A 25,456-nucleotide genomic window follows, 5' to 3' on the forward strand; every position below is an offset into this window, starting at 1 on the left:
CAATTATTAAACTCTAAAACAAAACGCATAGTGTGCAATGAATATGCAAGGAAGAGTTGTGGTAAAAACGTAAGAAAAGTAAACCTCCAGTCTAACTATAACTTATAACAAATATTTAGCTTTTGTATTTTGGTATGATCCATTTTGCATGTGTTTTTGTGTTGACTGTATGTTCAGCCCAGGCCCTATTCTGTGGTTGCAGCCTCAGTGTTTCTTTATGGGAGGAGCGGTGCGACTTCCCCACTTCTGCCCCCACTATGTACTTTTTTACATCCCTGCTTACGTTTGGCTGGCATAGCCTAATTTCCGCATTCCCAAATCCTCCCAGATTGGGATCACGTTTAAAACCGGGCTGATGCAACGATTTCCACTTTTTAAAATCTACTCTCGACCATCGGCTGACCAGAAGAGAGGACATTTGTTGCACCTGGGATCAAAGTCAGGTCGGTATTCAAAAGTTTCAAAAAACGGGAGCTGAATGTTTTCTACATACTAACAGGCTCATTGGCGCGCGACGCATAGGTCATCACGAGCAGTTTGTGAACAGGCAGCGAAGGGCTCTGTTGTGTTGTTACAGTAGTTAAACGGTGTTTTTCTGCAGTGTTTTCGGTGTTTAAAGTAGACCTGACGTCTTGTTGAGCATGCTACCGAAAGATATGTTTCTTTTGTGTGCATGCTCCTCTCTTACATAGAACCACGGTGTGCACAATTTGGAACAAAATGTCCTTATTTAGTGATGTCTTTCCTTTACATTGGGGTTTTGCATTGATTCTTAAAATGTGTTTTAATCTGGGGCGAAATCCGGTGTGAAAGAAAAGCTGTTGGGTTTTTATCACTGCAGCTCTGTGATGGGAAGACTAAGTTACGTAAGATAAATGCCGCACTGAAGAAAAACTTCCGCTTTCAACTTGACCAATGGCTTCAGTATGCACGCTGCCTGCAACACACTGAGGGCGACTGAACATAGTGACTGCACATATTCTGAAAATAGCTAAACCTCATATCACTTAACAAGCCTGGGGCTGTCTCATGTAAAAGTACATAGGAGCAAAAACATAACATTGATACAGTTGTATCAGTATTGGCTTCTTGGATCTTCATGGGCAATATATTACCATAGAGAATGTTTAATACAATGGTTCTAAATTATAGCTGCACTGTGGATTATTATACTCAAATTGCCAGCCAGTGATCTATGCTTGGGAGTTCTTTGTTGGAAAAATGTGTTAATTTGTCTTGTCTTCATTAATATTTCCAACATTTTTCAAATGCCTGTAACCACAAATGACCTCCTTTTTTATCATGCACTATTTTTAAGACTCATGTTCATGTGCCATAAGCATGGCCTGCAGAGTTCTACTTTTTGACCTGTAGTTTAGGGAAGTGTGAAAACTGAAAGTAATTCCCATGTAGGATTCTCATGTTCTCTGCATAACTATTTAGTAGATGCATCTTTTGGCTTACAAGAGTAAGCCAAAAGATGCAATTGTAATTCCCATAGATTTGTCTACACAGGCTGTTTCTGTAGTGATATTTATACCAGATGTTGCCTGTTTATTCGTGTAGTGTCGTCTACAGGTCCGGGAGTAATTGACCTCAGATAGTCGTTTTTGGCTGCATCATGTGCCTTGGAAATTTGCTGAGCTAATTTCCTGAGTCTCTTGTTGGCGTTACTCTCACACCTCTCTCATTGTCTTTGGATATATTTAAATGTTCATGGTCAGCCTTTTCAAACGAGACATTTGCCAGTGATAGCCCTAACATAGTCAAAATGTTTTCTGTGCAAACATTTAAAGTAAACAGTGTCATCTTTAATTTGTTATGTGGCTAAACTAAACAAGCTAAATTTGGGTTTATACTTCACCACATTATGCAGAACTTTGGCAGCCACATTTTGCTCCCTTGAATTTAAGTCTCCTATAGAGGAAAACGCGGCTAACGTGGATTTCTTGGCGAAGGCTAGCCTAAGCTCTCCTTGGAATAAAGGGGAATTTGTATGAGTCTGCTTTATACACTGTTGTTCATCCCTCTTTTGGCCGCTGGGAGTACATGAGGTAAATTCTTGCCAAGATTTCTGTAAATGGTTGTATATTCACTCATAAAAAAGAATAAAAAAGAATAAAATAGCCTAATGAGAGCAGCCTCAGCATCCGGTTCCTATACAGTAACAGACCAGCAATTCATCACAGTAATGTACAGTAACAAGGTCTGACTGCTATATAGAAGCAGTGCACCTCAGGCAAATGCCTCATTGAAGCCATGTTACAGACTGTAGTGACACTTACATGTTTATTTGCTGCTAATTTGTTATTGTAAAATTACTTTTTCTACCCGCATACCATACAGTATGCCCCAGTTTACCATAACAAGCAGAGCAGACAGAATTGTATTTGTTTTTCATTGATCTGGTTTGGTTTCTGTCTGAATATGTCTTCCATTTTTCCTCTCTGCCTCCTAGCTGTGGTCCCGACCGAGTCTGACGCGATGCCAGGACAGATCCCAGATCCCTCTGTGACAGCAGGCTCCCTGCCCAGCCTGGGCCCCCTGGCTGGGATCTCAGCCACCACACTGACTGACAGGCTCAAATTTGGTGACTTCCAGGAGTACGGTACAATGCTGTCCCCTCTGCACTTCCTGGACAGTCTGGGGAAGAGGCCCATGGTTATCAAAACAGAGGTAAAGGAAACATTGAGAAGCTGATCATGTAAATATAAAAATTACATTTTTGAGTTCTCACTCCTTTTTGAAGACTTTTTTTTTAACTGACTTTTGAACATTTGGGAGATTTAGCCACAGTGACAAAAACAGATGTAACAAATCAAATACAGTAATATCAAATGCATCACAATGATTCTAACGTAACCAAGTGTAAAATGTGCCTAATATGCAGTGGTGTAAAGTCACTAAGTAGATTTACTCAAGTACTTTACTTACTGTAAGTACAGTTTTAAGGGACTTGTACTTCAAATTGTTGCTACTCCATTAAGACTAGCTGCACCTTTACCAGCTTTGATAACACTTTAATGCATCAATATTTATAATCAAAACATATAATATATATTATTCTGAATAATCTGCATAATGAGTACTTTTACTTTTGGTACTTTAAGTATATATTGATGCCAATACTTTTGTACTTTTACTGGATTCACATTTTGAATCCAGGACTTTTACTTGCAACAGAGTATTCCTACACTCGGTACTTCTACTTTCAGTTATGTACAAGATCTGAGTACTTTTCCCACCTCTGCTAATATGTCACAAACAATTTTGCCTGAAGTGAAAGCACCATTTCAAATAAAGCATTGTGTCATAGCTTAATCAACAGCTCCACCTAGTGGACATAGTGAGACATGATAATGTTGTCAAATACACTTCTGGAGTTTTCCCACCATGTCGAAGTACAAGTATCAATTTCAAACCGTAATATAAAAACATTGTCATTAGCGTTTAAAGATTCAAATAAAAAATAAGACTAAACTTAGATTGAGTTATTTTTTTGTAAAAGCTATACACTAACTATAATAGTTATTACATATTTCTACTTCTTTACAGTCATGTTAAACCGTTTAACATACTGTGACAGCTCTACATCCATGCAAAGCTAGAAGAAAATAGAAAACGTAGGAGTATTTCTATTTTTAAGCTTTACAATCTTTGTTCTCATTCATAAAGAACATGAAGAAGGGATAGAGTCAAATGACAAAACAAAGTAGGTGAGACGATATTGTTTTTTATCATTTTGTACACAAGCATTGACGATGTGTCCCAGGTCCATCCATACTTAACATCAAACCTTTTTACCTGCACTGTTATTCAGAGAGATGAAGAGGTTGACAGGAGGAAACGAAGGCGGGAGAAGAACAAAGTGGCTGCAGCACGATGTCGAAACAAAAAGAAGGAGAGAACGGATTATCTACAACAGGTGAGAGCTGCCAAAACAACATTTTCTACATTTTCCTCATGTTTCCCCGCTTTATTAACATCTTTTCATCTCGTCCTCTCACAGGAATCGGACCGACTAGAGATGTTAAACTCTGATCTTAAAGCCCAGATTGAGGAGCTGAAGCTGGAGCGACAGCAGCTGATCCTCATGCTCAACCGGCACCGCCCCACGTGCATCGTCAGGACAGACAGTGTCAAATCCCCGGAGAGTGAGGCCAACCCTCTGCTGCAGCAGCTGGAGGACAAGTGAAGATGTGACAACTTTGTACAGTTTACAGTTGACGAGAAGCAGCCAACTAGCAGCACTTAGCTTTTGGAGATCCAGCCATGGCCTCCCACCCTGTCTCACAGAGCAGTACGCCACGAAATGAACACTGTTTTGGCAGTTAAATCAAACTTCATTTTGTTTTTCTCTCTTGCTTTCCCATTTATTTCTTGTTGTGGTCATCTGAGTTCCAGCCACTATCAGTATAAAGTTAAACAAAATGAAAATACCCAACACATTACCTTATCTTTTTGATGGATTTTTACTATATCTCTTCTTTACTTCAGCCATCACTTCACTTGTAGAGCAACTCTAATTTTAGCAATTCATCTGGTGGTTTATAAATTAACTACTTTTATTTGCTATTTAAAAAATTCTACATTTGATTCAACAGCCTTATGTTTAGATGCAAGATCCAACAGTTTTTTTTAACAGCATTTCAATTACCTGTCCATGTGAGTCAGTAATACAATGCTTAAGTCATTAGGTGACACATGGTTACCTTTTCTTTGTAATGAGGAGTTGCACAACAGCTTGATCTATAGGCCCCAAAGTTTGCTTTGCTTTAGTTACAATGCATTCTGGGAATCATAGGACCTTAAGTGAAATGCAACTAAGAGGGCAACAAGGTAGGCTTAAACTAAGTTGTTGTTTGCCCCCTCAGTTAAAAAAAATAAGTCTTTATTTTTCTAAAGCATGTAATCACACCCAAACACATTCAGAAGCCTTTTTTTCTGCATAATAACTTTCACAATTCATGACAACTTCTGTACTTTCATACATTTGGTGCATGGCGGATGATCCTTTTCTTTTTCCTATGTCCTGGCGCAGGCGTCATGTATGCATATATTATATATATGGACTGTTTACATTGTACTTTATTGTATGTTACCATATTGTTACAACCAATTTTATACTTTTGTATATGATGTTATATAAGCATATAAGCTATTACAAAATACAATTTTGCATTTCCATAATAAATAAATGTTTAGTTTGTTTATTACTGGAATATTTTGAGTCCTGCAAAATTTGAAAACATGTCAATCATGTCTTATATTTTGGGTATCCTTTTCTTGACCAAACAACACCATCGGTTGGCCAGTAGCATTAAAATGTGGAGGATTTGCGTTCTTAATCTACATATTTGAATGATTTCCATGCATTTTTTTATAGGTTAATTTCTTAACAATTTAAACTTTAGCTAATATGCCTAACACGTTAGGATCCCCTGCACTAAGTTTGGTTATATTTATGTGTGAGGTTTCCCTGATCACAATGGATCCTGCGAAAGTAGAGCTGTTATTATATTTAAAATTATACCAGTGGGAAAGATGGTCAAATTGAATCTGTGTCTTATGAAGAAAAGGTATGTGTTTTATGTGTATCTCAGCACCAGTTTCTCAACTTTCTCACCTTGCTTTCACACCTTTTTATTTTTCTTGAAATCAAATGGAGACTGATAGTGTAGTGAAATGTCATTTTCTTGAGTATAGATTTCACATATCCCTTCCCATTTATTCCATCATGAAAAATAAAAGTATGTTACAGAAAACACAAAGGTATAGTCATAAGGCACCCATTGTTCTAACCAGGGGATTGAATTAGCAGATTATCAGGGTGAGGATTGAGGGGATATAAACTAACTAAACTCCTGGTGCAACCTTATAATTCATTACATATTATGAATAAATAGCTTACTGTTTTTGTAAAACAGCTTTACTGCTGTGATTGGAGATCTACTTATTTTACAACTGTGCTAGTTTTACTTGAGAACCACATGGGAGAAAATACGTCTGTCCTCGAGGGACAGGAGCGAGCTTGATACGATTGGAAAATGTCCACATTTGGGAGCCGGGGGTCCAGATTGCACAGAGCAAACTAATGTATGCATCCTTATTGGTGTGGACAACCACGCGTGTGTACAAGAGGCGCTGGGATCATCGTGTTCCTGTTCAGCGCATACTCCCTGAGCAACGCGTACCAATGGATCCAGTACGGGATCATCAGCAACATCCTGATGAAGTTCTACACAAGCGTGGACTCCTTCGCTATCGACTGCTGTCCATGATCTACATGCTCGGCTACATCCCACTTCATCTTCCCCGGTGACCTGGCTCCTGGATAAGAAAGGGCTGCTGGTCACAGCGCGCTGCTGGCCAACGCGCTCAACTGTTGCGGGGCATGGATCAAAGTGGGCCAGTGCCAAACCCAACTTGTTCTGGGTGACCATGCTGGGCCAGGCCGCAAATTCCCTGGCCGAGGTCTTCATCCTCGGGATGCCCTCCCCGCCTGGGCCTCGGTCTGGTTCGGCGCGGATTAGGGTCTCCACCGCCTGCTCCATTGGAGTTTTTTGGGGAATCAGGTGAGTTGGTGTCATATACTGTAGGAAACTGTCACTGTGATATACCTCGAATACATCCTGTTTTTATTTTGTTGCAAAACGAAATAAACTATTATTTTATAATAGTTTATATCCAATTTGGGTTACATTGTACTTTGATGCCATAGGCCTACTACCAATTATATAGGTATATTCGATAACCACAAGCTATTACAAAATCCCACGTTGTATTTATTCAAGAACTGTATTCATTCATCGAGTTTTTTACAGGATTGCTTTGAGTCTTACAAAATGGAAATAATATCAGTCCTGTATTATATTTTGGGTTTAATGTTCGTGACCAAACGTTCTGGTTAACGGTGCCATCTGGTGGCCAGTTATTAACTTAGATTTTGTCGGTGTTATTTCTAACTTTCCTTTTCACCACAAAGTTTGGCTATTTTTAATGTGTGAGGTTTCCCATATCACAATGGATCCTGCAGAAGGAAAGCTATAAGAACATTTTAAATGATATCAGTGGCAAATATGGTAAATTAAATCTATGTCTCATGAAATAACATAATATATGTTGTTTATCTGAGCATTACGTATTCAAGCTTTTCACATTGCCTTCACCTTTTACCTTTTAATTCAAATGTTGAATGATTTAGTGTATCAGTTTTCTTTAGGTGTCGATTGGCCATTTATCCCTATTTATTCCATCCTGAAAATACATACATCATAGCAAACACAAAGCAGTCACAGTGCAGCCATTGTTCTTACCATACCAGGGGATTGGATAAGCAGCTTAACTGGTGATGACTGAGGAGACATTAGCCAAACAAAACTCCTGCTATGAAGTGCAACCTTATATAATCAATTATGATTTGAATTTTGAATAAAAAAGCATATGCCAATCTGAATGATAGCATTAGCGTATAAACTAAAACGGGTAAAGATAAAAGCAAACCAAACATCAATCTCTGTATTGGGTTGGCTTTCTATGATCTGTTTCCTCTGTGATGACTTGTAGGTGTGTCCCTCTACAGTCCCTGTCCTTTCTTTTCTCAGCAACTGGGTGGAGAAACACTCGGTCAGCCTGTGCCTAGTGTGTGTGATAAAAGAATTTCTCAGACAGCTTAAGTATTAAGAGCTTGTGCAGAGCCCTTTCCATGCATTTTGAAGTAGTTCTCACTGTTTGTAGTACTAAAAGTGAATGGTGTTTTGACTCACATGGCAAGAGATTTATCATAGATCTTTTTTTTATTGTCACTTTTAATGTGTACATTAGGGGCAGTTCAAAGACCCTGAAGTAGGTTACTGCTGCGGTGAAAGATTTCATTACATTCCAAGGGCGCACTTTTCACTTAAGTGGAAAATGGAAGAAAATACGACTGTGTCGAAGGACAGGAGTGCGCTTGATGCGATTGGAACGGTCCACATTTGGGAGCCGGGGGTCCAGATTCGGCGGAGCACTTAAATGCAGCATCCTTATCGGTAACGGAGGCTCTGTGGACACCACCCGTTTGTACAAGAAGCGCTGGATGATCGTGTTGCTGCTTCAGCGCATACTCCCCTGAGCAACGCGTACCAATGGATCCAGTACGGGATCATCAGCAACATCCTGATAAAGTTCTACAACGTGGACTCCTTCACGCTATCGACTGGCTGTCCATGATCTACATTGCTCGGCTAATCCCATTCATCTTCCCGGTGACCTGGCTCCTGGATAAGAATAGGGCTGCGGGTCACAGCGCTGATGGCCAACGTGCTCAACTGTGGCGGGGCATGGATCAAAGTGGCCAGTGCCAAACCCCAACTTGTTCTGGTGTGACACATGCTGGGCCAGGCCGCAAGTTCCCTTTCTCAGGTCTTCACTCCTCGGGATGCCCTCCCGCCTGGCCTCAGTCTGGTTCGGCGCGGATGAGGTCTCCACCGCCTGCTCCATTGGAGTTTTTGGGAATCAGGTGAGTCTAATCTGGAAAGAGTCACTAATAGCCTCTGATATAAATTATGTTTTCATTATGTTTCAAAACCATCAGCGTAATAATTATGTGGCTTTTTAAATTAAATTACTATAGTCGACCATAACCTGATTTGGGCAAATAGTTGACTAAATTATCTATTTGATTAGAAACAATAAGTTGTCTCTAATACAAGTTTAATTATGCATTACCTGTCTTTGCTTACATATTGCTGCAAATTATCAAAACAAATCTGCAAATATACAGATTAACTGCATGCAGTGAAAGGAAGGTTTTGATGGCCCCTGTGGGTCAGTGGGCCCCCGGAGCAGAAGCTTGAGAATACAATCCGCCCTGTAGCCCCTTACGTGCGTTATGGTCTGCTGTGATAAACATAATAAGGTCATTTGTCGGTGTCCAAACAAAATTATACAGAGGCTAAACGAAGTAGCGTCGTGCCGTGTGTGTGTTTAACTAAAGCTATCACCCTGCTGAACTTTGGCCCTGAGTACGTTGTGTTTCCCTCCCATACAGTTGCCAATTTAAAAAAAAGATATGTTGTAGTTACTTTCCACCACAAACCAGCTGTTTCGAGGAATCATCATAGGAAAAATACAAACATGTTTTTAAAGCCACATTCCAATGCTGTAATCACGGAAGTGGTCAATATGTTTCTGTCACGTCACCAACCAAATCGGTGGTGACGTGCACACCTTCGCATCTTTTGCTGGAAGCATACGTTTATGACAGTGTTGCCGTGCTCCAGGTATGGTAAACAGACGGTTATCTGAACTATTAAGTACGGTCTTAGACGTCGAACACTAGTTTAAATTACCGGGCTGTTGTTTTCTTTAGCCTACTGCCTCATGTTCACATTTCGTCACGTTAGATACGCGTAAATGGACGCCGAGAACGTTAATGCCGACGAAAGTGTTTCAGATATGAGAGATGTTTTACGGCCGGGTTATCTGCGCGGTAAGCGTTTTATTGCGGTGTTGTTTGATCGTTTTAAGGAGAGTAACAACGAAGCAATCTCGGTTTTTTTAACAACTGTACTGTGCCTCCCACTATATCCAGACATGATCCTGAATCATTGACAGCATATCGACGTGCCACAGTTTTTCCTTGAGGACGCCTGGGAGTAGCGAAGTGAATTCGGGGTTGCAGTTTGAATTTCATGAAAGTCTCAGTTTTGTTTTAGTTTTTCGTTCCGGTTCTCTTTCCATGAATGGAGTTTTTCCTCGCAGAGGAAGTGTAGCAGCAGAGAGAGCAGGACATTGGGGGGGAAGTTACTTTAGAATGTGTATTCGTCAGGCATTCACAGCGTTGTCCGTCACTCAGTTCCACAGACTGTTGGCAGCCACATGACGGTCAGTTTAGGAGCAGTCAATACAGTCCTATTTGAATGACAAAAACCATAGACTATCAAATGTTATTTCCTATATTTCTGTGCTATTTTGCCCATATAAGTGACAATTTGTGATTTCGAATCATTAATAGACTTTATTTAAATATTTAAATAGAAGATAATTTACCTTCAATAGATTCCATGTCATGTCAGTGACTCCAAATCACTGCGTAATTGTATTACTACACTGGAAAACTAGGGCTATTTATATTTTACATTTGTTTATGTTGTTGTGAAAGTAAGGCATTTTCTCTATTGGAAAGTCTTATTTACTTAAACAGTTTACCTGTTATGTGACCCATTGATTACAATTCAATTCCAGATATTTTACTACACTTGAAAATGTGCAAAACTCTTTTTAGGGATTTTAGCGCTTCTTCAAGTGTTGTTTGAATATTGTATACAAATCTGCACTTTGCCTTACATCGCAATAAAACCAAGATGATCTCTCTGACCGTACTACCATATATTCAAACTCACCACCTGCTATAAAGATAGATGATGCAAGGAGGTGTGTGAATGAGAAGTTTTTTTTATCACATGACCCAAGATTGTGTTAAAACCAGAGGTTAGTTTGGTAAACTGTTGGCTGATTTCAGAGCTTTCCAAAATTATATTCCAAACTGCACCCCAGTTCCACTTCTGCTAATTCAAAAGGACTTGGAAGGAATAATTGCCACAATGGGCAGATCTGGCAAAACTTCATATGATCATCATGTGGTAGGAAGGACGAGTCAGATAAACTGTCACGGTTTCTAAAGAGCAACAGACAAGGAGACATGTTTGCTCTTCCCTCCAGTTGATGATATGCAACAGAAGCCTCATAGGAAAGAGGTTTCATAGGAGCAACATGAGTTCTCCAGGATGAATTCCCTCAGGACCTTTGCGATGATGGAGGCCTTTGATTGTTCTCAAACAAGAAAACAGAGAACCGGTTTGCGGAATACAGCCAGCTGCCTCTCGACACACAACAGCGACACCTCAGACATTACGGACATGGACTCTGTGCTTATCTTCCCTGTTATGGAGACGAAGTGTACAAGCGGCGATGGGTCATTGCTATTCATCTTCAGTGCTTACTCCATGAGGCAATGCCTTCATGTGGCTGCAGTACAGCATCATAGGCGACATCATAATGCGGTTTTACAACATTGACTCCCTGGCCATTGACTGGCTCTCCATGATCTTCTTCCTCACCTACATCCCCCTCATCCTGCCAGTCATGTGGGTGCTCGACAACCGAGGCCTCAGGGACGTAGTGGTGGTGGGCGCAGCCTTCAACTGCATCGGGGCCTGGATCAAGACGGGAACAGCCCACCCAGACATGTTTGCCATGACCCTCTTCGGCCAGTTTGTCTGTTCCATTGCCACAGTTTTTATCCTGGGTATCCCCTCCAGACTCGCATCCCTGTGGTTTGGGCAGCATGAGGTCTCCACCGCCTGTGCCGTTGGTGTTCTGGGAAACCAGGTGTGTCTCAGTTTGCTTTTCGTGCTAAAAAACATCTTTGGCAGTGTGTGTACAATTTTATGAACTTCTCATATTGGTGTTAAGAGAACTGTATGTGTGTGTCAGTTGCCAGGAGAACATTCAATGAACAGACCTAGAGCAAATGTTTGCCTGGTGTAGCCTCACTGGTGTTTACTTGTGAAGTAAAGTACTTGTCGAATGATGGTTTTCTTTTACAGGGTTAGGGCTTTTTTAATTTAAGTAATTTATCTTAGATTTCAGTTACTTTCTCTCAACATACCTTCAGCATTGTGTAACCATTCTCCCCCCCACCAATTTTTTTTTCAATTGCATGTGAGGAAATGGAACTTCAAATGCACCCAAGCACATTTTTTTGCAGAAAAGACAATTGCTAGAAAATAGGGTCTAAACTCATGAATCATAACAAATGTGCCCCTTATACTTACAATGGACTCTGCCAACAGCTATGTGAAAATTACTTTCCCCAACAAGAAGTAAGCAGAAATAACAGATTGTAGCTATATACTACACTTAACAAGGAAATATGGCAGCCAATATCAGGCAATAATAGTGTGCCCGTGAACGCCTGTTTATGAACAATCCTGGAGGCTTTGGATAACATTATTAGTAAATTGAGATTATACTGAGTAAGCTGGAAGCTACAGCTAAAAATACTAAAATGTGTATAAACCTGCTAGGTCATCTGAAGCTTGAAGTAAAGGAACATCTGGGCATGTCATATTCTGTTTCATTTTACAGGAACAAAACAACTGTTACAGAGATGACAACTCAAGAGGTTTTGCAGTAGAAAGATTTTCCACAAAGGGAAGAATCTGGCTTCATAGATAATTTTAGCTCTAAAAGGTTCTTTCTGTGAAAGCCAATACAAACAAAAAAAGGATACTACACAGCCAGAACAGGTTATATATGTATGCCTTGTTGATCACAGCAGGATCTTTAAGCCTTTTCGTAAACATTAACCACAAAAGAGGTCGGATTCCCTCTTATGAAATGTCTCTCCCCCTGCATTTTTCCAAACACTGCACACCGGCCATTGTCCTTTTATATATACAATCTGTGATTGTCACACATTTTCTTCTGCTTAGGTCCGGCTCTTCATCACTGAAGATGAAAGGACACATTGTTATTGATGTTTACCTTCTCACCACGACTTTATTCCTTTGAATCCGCTTCCTAAATCCGATGCTTCCATGCTGTAGTAGTTCACATATCCCCTTGAACGTTTACAAATTGTTTACATACAGTAAAATAAGTTAGGACTTCCATAAAGGCCTTTTAAGATCAGACAAATAAACACTGTGTGCCAAAATAAATGTCATAAGAGGTCCTTGATTTTGCAGCAAGTGAGAACAATCTTGTTCTTAAGTTTGGACAAGTTTTATCCAAAATGCAAAAAGATTTATCGATAAAATGTATTTTCTTTGCTTTAGGTATGTTCATGTATTTGTACATTTAGTTCTCTACAGAGCTGACTACCCAGTTACAAAACAGTTTGAAAATGACCACAAGTTAAATGAACAATTCTTGCTAAGAGTAGCAAAGTTGTAAGGTATGATATACTATGCTATTTATAGGGGGCTGCTACATTTAAGAGACTGAAGGGGGTCTGACTATTTTTCTGTGAATACTGTTCACAGATTTGTTTTACTTGAGGAACATGTCCCTTCCCCTCTCTTGCTTTTCCCCTAGAGCGGAGGGGCTTCAACTGGTGTCCCCCTCTGGAATGTTTTGAGGCCAGGCACTACTCATGGTATTGAAATGTGGAGGTTGTTGGGGGAGGTTTAGTATCCGAAGACGTCAAACAGATATTGTATCTTCGTGTCAGGCACGTGTCCCAAAATATGACCCCTTCCATTAGCTGTATTAAGATATAGTCTTACGTTTTGGAAAATACTCAAAAATGCAACTTAGCTATGCTAAGCTAAGTTAAGTGTCGTGGGACAGCTGTTTTTGTGCAAATATCCTACTACCTCTCCCCCTTTGACATATTTTGAATGTTATTACTACATATAGTTAATGAGTGTATTCACAATAGCAAGTAGTCATCACTCACAAAGCTTTGTGTTGCATAATTCTTTTTCCTCAAGACAGGCTTAAAAAAATGTTCACTTTTCTGGATTTTTTTTCTAGTTTTTTTCTTATTTCCCACTTTTTTAATAATGATCCACATTTCCTGTGTGTTCAGGAGGCAGAAGAACACATGTTTTAATGTTGTGCCTCTCACCTACAGATGGGTATTGCCATTGGGTTTCCTGCTCCCCCGCCCATCCTTGTGCCGAATGTGGACGATGTGGATGAGCTGGCGTACTACATCAGGATCATGTTCTACACCAGCGCAGGGGTGGCCACCCTCATCTTTATCCTCGTGGTCATTGGTAAGAGATCCCACCCACCGGCTCATAGAGGCAGTCAGAGGTGTCAAGGCTCTTTGCTCATTCATGCAATAATGACCCACTGCAAGTCCCTTTTAATGTGATATAACTCCCACAGTCACTTGAGGAAAATAAATGAAAACGTGAAGTCATTGCAGCATTATCAATGACAATCTTTGATGACATTGTAATGGTATTTTTAGATGACAACTCAGGTGATTCTCTGTAGGGTTTCTGCACCATTAGAGTTGAACGTTTAACACACCATTCATTCTTTTATGGTCGAGCTGTAGGGCTCCTCAGGCAGCACTACTGTCTCCCTGAGATGTGCTTTCTACTGAAAACTCCGCCGCATCACAGTCCGCTGGATGAGCAGCTGCAGTAATTGCTGTAATTGTTAACCTTTTGATGAGATGTGTTCAGACACGGATGTGAAATACATGCAGGCACTCAAGGAGCCATCATCAGCTCTGTTAGACTCTCTTTTCACCTCCAACACCGACAGTAAGAGACACATGCTGAAGCTGAATCACAGGATGCACTTTATTATAAGGGAGATGTTTACAGGCTCTATGTGATATTACCAAGCTGGTAAATTGTCAGGCCAAAACAAATTCAACAGTTTGAACATACCCATGCCATGTAATGAGAATAATTCTAATAAGGCAACCTACAAAACAGTTTTTTTATTTGAAAAAAACATGGAATACATGTGTGAAGCAGCTGACATTGCCTTTTACCTGGCATTAAAGGCAACCTGCTGAAGTAAAATATGAAATGGTTTATCTTGGTAAATATATACAGACTCCTCTAGTCCTCAAGGAAAATATTAACCTACCATCAAAATATTAAAACTCTATTAGGTTGAAAAGGGCTCCGGGCTGGGATTATGATAACATTTTATTTAACACTTTTGAAAAGGTACAGCATGGTTATCGGCGACAAGGAATTAACACAAAGGTTATTCATTTACTTGGAGAGTGAAATATCTTCTGCTAACACCACACACACACACACACACACACACACACACACACACACACACACACACACACACACACACACACACACACACACACACACACACACACACACACACACCCCTATTACTTATCCACCTCTAAAATGTAACCTTCAGCTTCACTCTGGGCCATACCTCAGTTGACAAGATTATGCTATATCAATACAAGTTAATACAAAAAAATACACAAGTAGCTTCCTAACTTCCTGAAACATTGTGTGTTTGTCTTCCAGTGTTTCAGGAGAAACCAGAGCTCCCCCCCTCCCAGTCGCAGGCTCAGGCCAGGAGCACCCCCCCCGAGGAGAACTCGTACATGTCCTCTATCTTGAGGCTGCTGCGCAACAAGCCCTTCATGCTCCTGATGGTCTCCTATGGTGGGTCCCTTCCTCTTGCTTTAATCTTTTACTTCCACAAACAAGGCACTAAATACATATTGTCTCAAGAGGACTGTTGGTCTTTTATTTTCCTCTGATGTTTATCCGAGGCTGCCACTAAGTTCACTCAAACAAAGACCTCATATTTTTTACAAGCTAGAAACTAGCAAATGTTCTGCATTTATGCTTTATTATGATTCCTAAAAAATCAGAATGTTGTGTCTGGTTTACTTGCATCACAGTTCCTTACATGACTTAGCTATAATATTCTAACTGTCCAAAAAAACAAATTTGAGCATGCTGTAGGTTCATAGGAAGCTAATCTAAATAGAGATAGAATAAAAATAGTGGCGGAGTAAGTCCAGGTTTTTTTTTACAAGAGGCTGTGTCATAATGCTATCTTGATGATATCATCCCACACTTCAACACCTTACTGTTATCAAACAGTCAGGTGAGGATAATAAAGGATCACAAAATGTAGATTTAAGGCAACAAATATGTAAAAGCCTGAGAAAATATGCATTACTGCAGTAGAAGCTGCCAGAATCATTTTGTGTCATCACAACACATGTACTGTAGTATTGATTTCAAAGTTATTTTAAGATGTCTTATTTTTGTTCCTCAAAGGTCACTATCTACTGAAAACAAAAGTTAATAATTAAACGATGCGATGCTACTGGAGCACAAAGACAATGGGATTTTAAGGTCATTTTGTGTCTTTGTGCTCCAGTATAAATAAACTTATCAGTATTGACAAAGTCTAAAGGCTATAATGGACTTAATGTGTGAGGAAGTCAGCTTTGTTTTAGGGTGTATCATGAGGTCCCATCTGCACCTTATCTGACCCTACAGGTCTTCTCAAAATACACTGTTTTCTGTCTGTTCCTGCAGGGCTGAACGTCGGCTGCTTCTATTCTATTTCCACGCTGTTGAATCGGATGATCATTGATCAATACCCGGTAAGTCCCAGTGTTACTGTTCTAAAATATGCCATTGCCTTATGTACTTATTTCACTCTGTGTTTCTTAATTTATTTGACCTACTCTCGTAGTCGTTCTTTTGTGGTATATCAATAAGACCAGCATGTAGACATTTTTGCGTTTTCTTCTGCAACTGGTAAACTATAAAGTGGCCAAGCAGATGACCCTAACACAGATAACTGGGCTCTGTTATGGCTCCGAGTTTCCTGAAAAGATAACTGCAAGTTGCAAAATGTTATTTAATATGCTATTTTATAACAGATCATTTTTCTTCTCTCAGGGTGAAGAGGTGAATGCTGGGAGAATTGGTCTGACAATCGTTGTTGCTGGCATGGCCGGGTCCCTCATATGTGGCATTTGGCTAGACAAGACCAAAACATACAAGTAAGATATTTGACCAAATAATGCTACACTGATCGGATGTAATGCTTTAGGGCAGGGGTCGGCAACCCCTGGCACGCGTGCCACCAATGGCACGCGGCACCGTAACCAGTGGCACACTAGGAATAAGTGGAATAAGTGTACAAAATATTTATTTTATTTTCGGATCCTGAACGAGACCGCCGCCAGAGCGCGTCTCCCCGTTACCTGCAGAAGGAAGCCATGCACGCAACGCAGCCCCACTCTCTTTAACTCCAGGCGACTTTCTGCCGCTTTCCTCCGTAATGCAGTGCTGATAGTTTCACCACAGAGGAAAGCACTTCACAATTGCATTACCCATAAGGAGCTGTAAAAAATGCCCCAGTTTTTGCGTGGCGATCGATATCGGCCGATACTCACTCTCTGCCGATCGATCGGTGCTCTCTAAAAAGGCCGATCGCGAGGCGTAACATACATGACACTTTTCTCTGTGTGCGGCAAAACAAGCTCGCAAAAAAATCGCTTCACCAATCTGGCAGTATTTTAAGGTGTCCGAAAATGACAATAAAATAGCGGTTTGCAACGTGTGTGTGAAGCAGAAATCCTGCAGCTCCACCCGCTGTGACGGACCAGTGAGCGGAGCAAAACACACAAGAGTTAGACCTAACACACTTAGCTATTTTATCTACCTTTGGAACTAGTTATACATATATTTATTCTTCACTGTCACTCATTACTGGATCAGTGAGCTGCATGAGATACTGACAGGCTGTCAGGAGAGAGAGAGGGGGAGAGAGGGAAAGAGAGCGCTTCCGCTCATTTCTCCCGTGTTATTATCCAAAGTTAATGTACACTTGAATAATGTAGGCTACTTCATTTGAATGTAACAATTATGTTGGTTGTTGTTTGTGGAAGCGCCAGTGAATGAGCCCCATTAACTGAGTTTTAAACATCACTTTTCACGAGTGTTTTCGTCGAGCTCTACAAACCCCCCCCCCCCCCGTTGATAATTCACGATCGTCGGCACGCTGATAAAACATTTTTTTTAGAATGGCACTTCATATCAAAAAGGTTGCCGACCCCTGCTTTAGGGCATCGACAAGAAACCAAAACTCCAAACTCGGGGTGTTTCTCAATGTCGAGGAAGGCTGCTCCAGAGCCACTATTTCAAGCATACTACGTCATCGAGTGCCGCCGAAGGACTGTTCCAATGTCCAGCATACTTGGAATTCTACCGAGGCTGGCGTACTTCGTAGCGGGACATTTCGAGGCTGCACATGTGTAGACTCCACGGTCTTTAAATCCCCACAATGCTTTGCGCACGGACCAATTTCCAAATCTTTGGCGGAAATCGCGCTCCATTTAAGGCGGGGCCTCGCATATGACGCACACCTGCACACCTGTTAGCCTGTTCCACAATTCTTCATTTCCGAGGCTAGGAAGGATTCTTGCCTCGCTTCTGAAGCAAGTGACTCGGAAGACATGTGCTACCAAGCAAGCGTCCTCGACATTGAGAAACACACAGTGTTCCCCTAGTCTAGGCAAGGTCCCATTAGGATATCAACGGTTTATCATTGATAGTGGTTCCTAATCTGAATGCTAACATGCTTAATGACCATGCTAACACGCTCTGGTTTGATCAGTTGTGTTGTTTACAATGTTTACCATCTTAGTTAAGTGTGTTAGCATTCTTACATGACCAAGCATGACTAATATCATTAGTTTTGCAGTTATTTGGACGCAAAGTTTCAGGTAAAATACAATTGTGACCTTTAGATCTTGTGGGGAATGTGGAGAAATTCCATGACCGGCCATCAAATATTTTAAAACCTTAAATGTTAACCTCATGGTAGCGCTAGAGGGAAAATTAGTTGTTTAGGTCTGGACGAAAGTGTTGGGACAGTCTGGCCAGCAGTAGGGCTGCTCGATTATGGCAAAAATCATAATCTCGATTATTTGGGTCAATAATTGATATCACGATTATTAAAAACGATTATCCATTTACTTTGAAAACATCAATTTATTGAAAAAAGAAATGTGAACAGTATGTTTTTAACAGTTGATTACCCTGAACTTTAAGTATAATTCAACAGAAAAACCAATACAAAATTAATTTAATTTAACAACAAATAAAATACAAAAAAATAAATAACAAAATAATCGTTTTATTTCGATTATGTTGTTTTCATAATCGTTGCAAGCCAAAATCGTAATTGCGATTAAAATACGATTTAATTGAGCAGCCCTAACCCAGCAGTGCCATTCATGAAGCTAAATGAGAGTCTGGGATACCACAAATGTAGTGCAAACTCCGAAAGAAAGTGCTATAAAGTTATTTAAAGTCTCGGGGTCATGGGTGTATTTTATATCACCCGTCCGAAGAGAAATGTTCAAGTGATTCGTGCCCACTCTGAACAAAAGTGGGCACGAATGAGAATCCAGTGAAGCTGAGTTTTATACGTGATGTCCCTCTCTGCTTATCTGAACTGACAGGCTGTACTCTGCTGCTCCTCCCGGGTCACATCTTAGCCCTCCACATTAAACATGGAACATACCACTAATTCAACCTTAAAGGGAAGATATCTCATTGCTATATGATTATTGATCCTGTCCTTTTGTCTAGATCAAGCATATCCATACACTAAGTAACGACCACAGCAGTTTTCTGAGTGTTGGATGTTTGCTACACCGTCTACAGTGACCTGGCATGCAAAGTATTATGATTAGGAAAATCCTCGGTCCTCAGATTCCTTACATACCATCACAAAACGTTGCTGTCAAAGCAGTCAGGCCCAGATTTAGGTTGTTGACCCTCTCACGCCTATTGTCTCATATGGGAGAGAGTTAAAGGACTCTGTTATGGTAACAAAGATGTTTTGCAGCATTTTTTTACGCGTGGTTGTACGAGAGGCAGCTTCATCAGACTCACTCTGTTTGGGTGCGATGGGGGGGCTTCAGTGAATCAGGAATATTGTTTCTGCTTTGCAAGGATTAGTCAGGAATTTCATGTTAAGTAAGACAACTATCTTTTAAAATATGCCTGCTCTGGCACTAAAAAACACATCACTTTTAAGGTTATTTAAAAAAGAAAGAAAAATGTGACTGTGAACGTGTTTTATTTGTTGGCATTAATCCTGTTTGGGCGTATCATAATATGCATTATACGCTTGCATTTAATGCACGAGACACATGAAGTGATGCATGTCTGGAGGAGAAGTGCTACCGGCTCCCCCTATTGCTCCAAGTTTAACCCTGCTAGTTAAACAGATGAGTTTTGCTTCTTGTAATACTTTTTTTTTGCAGAATATATGATAAAAAAAGTCTTAAAATAAGTTTCCTTTGCAATGCAACATTTAACCCTATAACCAACAGTCATCAAAGCTGTTAAAAAAAAGATTGAAACAGCTTCTTTTGTAATTAACACAAAAGAAAACTAAAACTGGGTGCCTTGAAACATTATTAAGAAAGACAGATTTTTGCATGTATTATTATGTTGTAGAATGTCTCTGTTCTGGTCAGCTCTGGCAGGCATGTAGTAATCAGGAGCCTTATCATAAGATGTATTAATGTGAAAGTCAATTCAGATGATGTTATTATATATTATCCTTAGTTACAATGTTTTTTTGGTGTATACCTACAAATGCTGTTAGCAGTGTGTGAATGCATGGCAATTCATCGTATCTTCTTCACGCTTTTTAAACTGTATGATTCACTCTTGTTTCCCCAGACAAACCGCCTTGGCCGTGTATGTCCTCTCTCTGATCGGGATGGTCGTCTACACCTTCACCCTCAACCTGGGTTACCTGTGGGTGGTGTTTGTCACAGCTGGAACTTTAGGGTAGGTAACCATTAGAGAGCAAGGCAATACACATCACAGACAGGGGGGAAGAACAAGTGTAACCATCAACAGCTATTTCTGTTTGAGAAATCCTGAAGATAAATCCATACCTCATAGCAAAACACACCTATTTTGTTAACTTTAAGGTATAGTAGGTAACGTTTCCATGTAAGAAATATAACTAAGGTACCAATCTGTTTTATTTATTTGCCTGAAAGGGCATTGTACCTCCTTTGTGCATGGGTCAGTGTTGTTGTTTGCCAGAACGGGTCATAAATTGACTTTTTTTCCAAATTCTGAGCCACTTATTCTATGCACTTGGTGGTTTTTTACCTCTTTTTTCAAACCACCAGATCAAGGGTTTTATGTCATCCGACATCTGAATCTTTAGCTATCAGAGAAACAAGCTGAGCAAACAGTAGCAGGAGCTCTACTCTCAGACCCCTCTGCAAAACAGTTTCAAAGAAACACTTACTTTTTATCGTAATGTGTTTAGTGTCTTTACCAGATTTTATCAGAGAAGGAGACCGTTCTGGATCAAAAAGGCAGGCTTAGTAGCTCTGTAGTCTGAACACTTCTAATGCTGAAATGCCTTAAAAACATTCTGTCTGTAGTTCAGGTTTCTTTGCATTTCTGCTGCTTTGTCAATAACTGGTTTCCATAGCACTTCCTTGTCTGCTTTCATTTCTGCTTTCATTTCTGAAACCCAGAAACGCAATGTGGCCTTGGCCTCCTTTTCTTTGGTTGAAAATAAGTGCAGATAAAACACTTTAGTTTGGCGTTTAATTTGACCTTCGGTGTTTGCATGTGTGTCTGCAGCTTCTTCATGACGGGATATCTTCCTCTAGGCTTTGAGTTTGCAGTAGAGCTCACATATCCAGAGTCAGAGGGAACCTCCTCTGGACTGCTGAACTGCTCAGCTCAGGTCAGTAATGAGAGCAACGTTTAATACAAATTCACAAAATACAAAATGTGTTGGTTTTGGGCTGTAAACTTTAAAGGTTTTATTCTCATTTCAGATCTTTGGAATCATTTTCACCATCTCCCAGGGGAAGATTATTGATAGATGGGGCACTTTTGCAGGAAACATCTTCCTGTGTATTTTCCTGCTAATAGGATCTGTACTGACAGGTAGGATATTGACTTAACCAAATACCACAGCTCTAAAAACAAGTTTCAAAAACTAGTTTCAAAAACTAGTTTCAAAAACAAAATAGAACTTTGAACTCATGTCGGCATGTGATATTCACTGGAATTTTAACACAATGTGTATTTTAGAATTGAAGCATGACTGGTGTTAATCCAGTGTTACACACGCAACAGGCATCTTTCATGAGATGAGACAGCCCCCTAGTGGCTGAATAAAGGACAACCACTAATATAAAGCCAATTGAAATCGAATGCTTTCTAACACTTCTTCACTTTTAAAGCATTATGCTGATTACTTTTTTCCATTTATTGGTTGTGCATCAACAATAACACAGTGCAAAAATATCTTATATTCCCTGACATTTGACATGTAAGTAGTCACTTTCAAGATGCATCAGGTTGTGGAATTAAACCCCTGTTGCTGTTTTCTATGAATTGTGTTAATTCATTGTAAAGATCCTGAAGTTGTAACAGATTTGTGGAGGTAACACTGCAACCAGCGTGGTTAATGCCGTCCTGAAAGAAGTTGCCACTGATGTGCTATTTAATTTAATTTTTGATAATGATGGTGATTACCAAATTCTCTCCGCATTTAAATGTTCCTCATGCCAACTTGGAAAAACATACTGCGCCTAACTTTAATAAGAGCAAAACCTCAATAACCTTTTCTGTCCCCTTTATCGTAGGATTAATCAAGTCTGACCTCCGCCGGCAGAAGGCCAACCTCCAGCAGGCTGAGGTGCGGACAGTGAGTGTAAGTACATCTGTGTGCGCTACAGGAAGTCAGAGGTGGGTTTCTCTGCTTCTCTGTGGTCCTCACACTGCTGCAGGCATGCACAGGGGCAGCGCTGCATGAAACTCTGTCCAAACTCACTAAAAACATGTTCTACTCTCAGACAGCAAGGCACACTTTTGCTTTGTCTGAGAGCTCTCCAAATCACTCTTAACAGCATGTTTACCATCTGGTGCTTCAACAATTTAATTCTGTTCTCACTATCACTGGCAAAGAGTGCAGATGACAGTGTCACAGGATAAAACGTTTCTAAATCACTCTAACTATGTGATAACATGCAATTATCAAATACAATTGGTTTTAATATATTGAAAATGAATGCCATTTAAAAAAAAAAAAAAACCTTGACATTGCTTCTGCTCATCACTCATTGCCTTCTTAAAGAACAACTTAGAAACTATTTTTCTTTCTTTCCTTTTTCTTTTACTGTTAACAATATTCCAATTCTAAATCCACACTAAAATAATAGCTCTGGTTATCCTGTACACTCAAATGTACATTTAACAGATACTCCTTTTTAATTAATGGAATGAAAGAACCAGCAGTGAGATAAATAAGAATACAGGCACAACAGTTGACATAAGAAGTAATCGGTGAAAATCTATGAAAAATATATCTAAATAAACTGTTAATTCATCATATTTGGTATAATTTACTGCTAAATGACTAGATGCAGGTAATATTTTCCTCACTAAAGGCAGTGTAAGTGTGGCTGCTGGGTGAAATGCAGGCAAGTCTAAGTTGGGTGTTTAGGGTTTGGTGGTGGTGGTGTGGGATGGAGGAGATCATGGGGGTGATCAGGTGGCCCCTCTGGGACCCTCTGGGACCCTCAGAGGAGTGACCTCCAAGCTATCATTCCAGCCTACAGGCTCTGTGACATCGGGGAAGGACTACGGGGCCACAGCAACCGTCCACTGGCAACGGCAATCTTGACATAAACCCAAAACCTCATTAAAACCAAAACCTCTTCATCACCAGTAAGACGATACTCTACACAAACACACAGTGATATTTGACAGGAAATAAAACATATTTTTAACATGAAAAAGCCACTGAATCTTCTAGAAAATTATGCAAAACTGTAACAAAAAAGCACATTAAGTTTCAATTTACAAAAGAGAAGGTTTAATCAATTCTGAACAAAGCAGGACTGGTATTTGTAATAGAAAATGTTATAAACTACTGAGCTGCAGTACATTCAAATCCACTTCATTGTGGAATAAACCATTTTATTTCCAGATTTCAGCCTTTTTTTAAAACTCATGATAATCATTTCCTGCTAATAGGATTAGTACTGACAGGTAAGATATTAACTTATCCAAATACCACACCTGTAAAAACAACTTTGAACTCATGTACGCATGTGAAATTAACAGGAATTTTAACACAGTGTGTATTTTAGAATTAAAGCATGACTGTTGTTAGTCCAGTGTTACACACGCAACAGGCATCTTTCATAAGATGCCCCCTCGTGGCTTAATTAAAACTTCCTACAAATTAAAGGCTAATTGAAAAAGATGAGTTATTTGTGAATGCTTGACATCAAACAGAAAAATATGCTTCTTAAAATTCCTTAACTTTTAAAGCACTGTACTGATGACCTATCGCCATGGAGGTCAAACAGGTTCACCTGCTGGTATCGTGGAATAACATATTTTATCTCCAGATTTTAGCCTTTTTTTTTTAAATGTATCATAAAAATCAATCATGATTTCCTGCACTTGTTTTTTCTTTTCTTTTGCTTTAATCAAATCTGTTAAAAAGGAAATGAAAACGATCATTAGACATTTGTGATTAACTGATGACTAACTGAGTGATTTGATGAGCACAAAAAAGGTATTGATAATATGGATTTAATGCCAGAGTAGAATTAAAGTTTAAGATGTTTGATTCTCAAGAAATGAATAATATGGTTTATGTTAACATGTAGCTGTCTTTCTGAATGCTGTGATGAGTTGAGAATTTGTGTCATCTTGTTTTCATTTGTGATAATTAATATTTTTTTCCTTTACAGAAAGCCACGGCTGAGTTAGAAGGAGCCGTACCGCCACCTGCACTTCTGAAAGAGGGGAAGTGATAAGGAGGACAGACTCTGACAAAGATGCTGTTGACTGATTAATCACAAATACTGTCACTTGAACATGCATTAACACGCACACAGGTGCCACAGAGGAAGAAAGGCAGCAGTGAAGAGTGAGCAGAGGAGAGTGAACCCCTCTGAGCAGCACTCTGTCAAACATCTGATGTACTGTACGTCCACACACTGATTCAAACACCAGAGACTCACACTAATGCCCAGGTGCAATGTAGCTCATCCCAAACCAAGCACAAGGCAATCATTCACAAGAGGAACACACTTGGATCCTCGTATGTTTTAAAAACATTGAACTCATCATCTTATTAAACATTGATTTTACCCAATGGAGGTATTTCAGTGCAATGCAACTGCCACTTTAGTGTTTTTAACTTTTCCCAAACTTTTAACCGTCTGATTAGTGTTAATTCAGTGATCTATGAATCTTATAAGCAATATTTTAAATGTGTTTCCTACTACTTGATCAATTTTGTGTGTAACTGATCTCAGTCTTTACATTGTTGAAGGCATTCATTAGAGTGCAGACTAAAACAGTTTGTCTCATGTTATCATCTCTGCCTGCCATCCAGGGTGACATGGAGGAATAACTTCTGCATACTTTTGACTATAAATGTAATTGATGCCGTGCATCAGTTTTGTCTTTGTGTAATTGTAAGTGATCTCTACAACACATTTGGTGTTAGATATCTAGATTAACATGCAATCAAGAAAGTCTGGAACATGAGGAATGTAAGCTCGGCTCAAAGTGAGACGGAAGGCAAGCGAATCTATTGCAGTTGACATTTTGCACAATAAATGTTTTAATGTGAACTTTTACTTAGGTTGTCAACTTGTGAGTGGGAAATGTAGATCATGCTATAATAACTAGTGTGCCATTCAAGGGTTTCACACTGTTCTGTGGGGACTGTCAGGTGATTTTACTATTTTATAATAAATGAGATTTTAAGAGGTGCCAGTTTTTATTTCACTCTTTTTTTAGTACAATTTACTCTGCTATTTTACCAGCCACAACAGCTTATCTATTCTATATTTTGACTGAATAAACAGTGTAGTGTTACCTATGACTCTTAAGGAACTTAT

The 25,456-nt window shown here is 39.7% G+C and overlaps 2 protein-coding genes and 1 pseudogene across 2 annotated transcripts; all 3 read left to right on the forward strand.

Annotated features, from left to right (window-relative positions):
• The first annotated feature begins 254 nt into the window (after positions 1–254).
• jdp2a (Jun dimerization protein 2a) lies at positions 255–5,225 on the forward strand. The gene is made up of 4 exons (XM_034116891.1): positions 255–443; positions 2,459–2,676; positions 3,821–3,925; positions 4,010–5,225. The coding sequence occupies exons 1-4, from the start codon at positions 356–358 to the stop codon at positions 4,193–4,195; spliced, it is 597 nt and encodes a 198-aa protein (XP_033972782.1). The 5' UTR covers positions 255–355; the 3' UTR covers positions 4,196–5,225.
• An 869-nt stretch (positions 5,226–6,094) lies between these two features.
• LOC117477336 lies at positions 6,095–8,211 on the forward strand (annotated as a pseudogene).
• A 1,217-nt stretch (positions 8,212–9,428) lies between these two features.
• On the forward strand, positions 9,429–25,327 carry LOC117471449 (feline leukemia virus subgroup C receptor-related protein 2-like). Its single transcript, XM_034116527.1, is given in 11 exon segments — positions 9,429–10,991; positions 10,993–11,373; positions 13,625–13,769; positions 15,021–15,161; positions 16,053–16,120; positions 16,422–16,525; positions 20,229–20,339; positions 21,159–21,264; positions 21,359–21,470; positions 22,175–22,242; positions 24,296–25,327. Coding segments are annotated over 11 exon segments (1,521 nt in total). The 5' UTR covers positions 9,429–10,769; the 3' UTR covers positions 24,359–25,327.
• The last annotated feature ends 129 nt before the right edge of the window (positions 25,328–25,456 follow it).

This window comes from Trematomus bernacchii, unplaced genomic scaffold, assembly GCF_902827165.1.
Source record: "Trematomus bernacchii unplaced genomic scaffold, fTreBer1.1, whole genome shotgun sequence".
In the NCBI taxonomy this organism is placed as follows: Eukaryota; Metazoa; Chordata; class Actinopteri; order Perciformes; family Nototheniidae; genus Trematomus; species Trematomus bernacchii.

Coding starts and splice junctions, on each gene's coding strand:
- jdp2a (XM_034116891.1), top strand. CDS start 356: ATGCAACGATTTCCACTTTTTAAAATCTACTCTCGACCATCGGCTGAC. Junction 444..2,458: donor GCACCTGGGATCAAAGTCAG/GTCGGTATTCAA, acceptor TCTGCCTCCTAG/CTGTGGTCCCGACCGAGTCT. Junction 3,926..4,009: donor GAACGGATTATCTACAACAG/GTGAGAGCTGCC, acceptor GTCCTCTCACAG/GAATCGGACCGACTAGAGAT.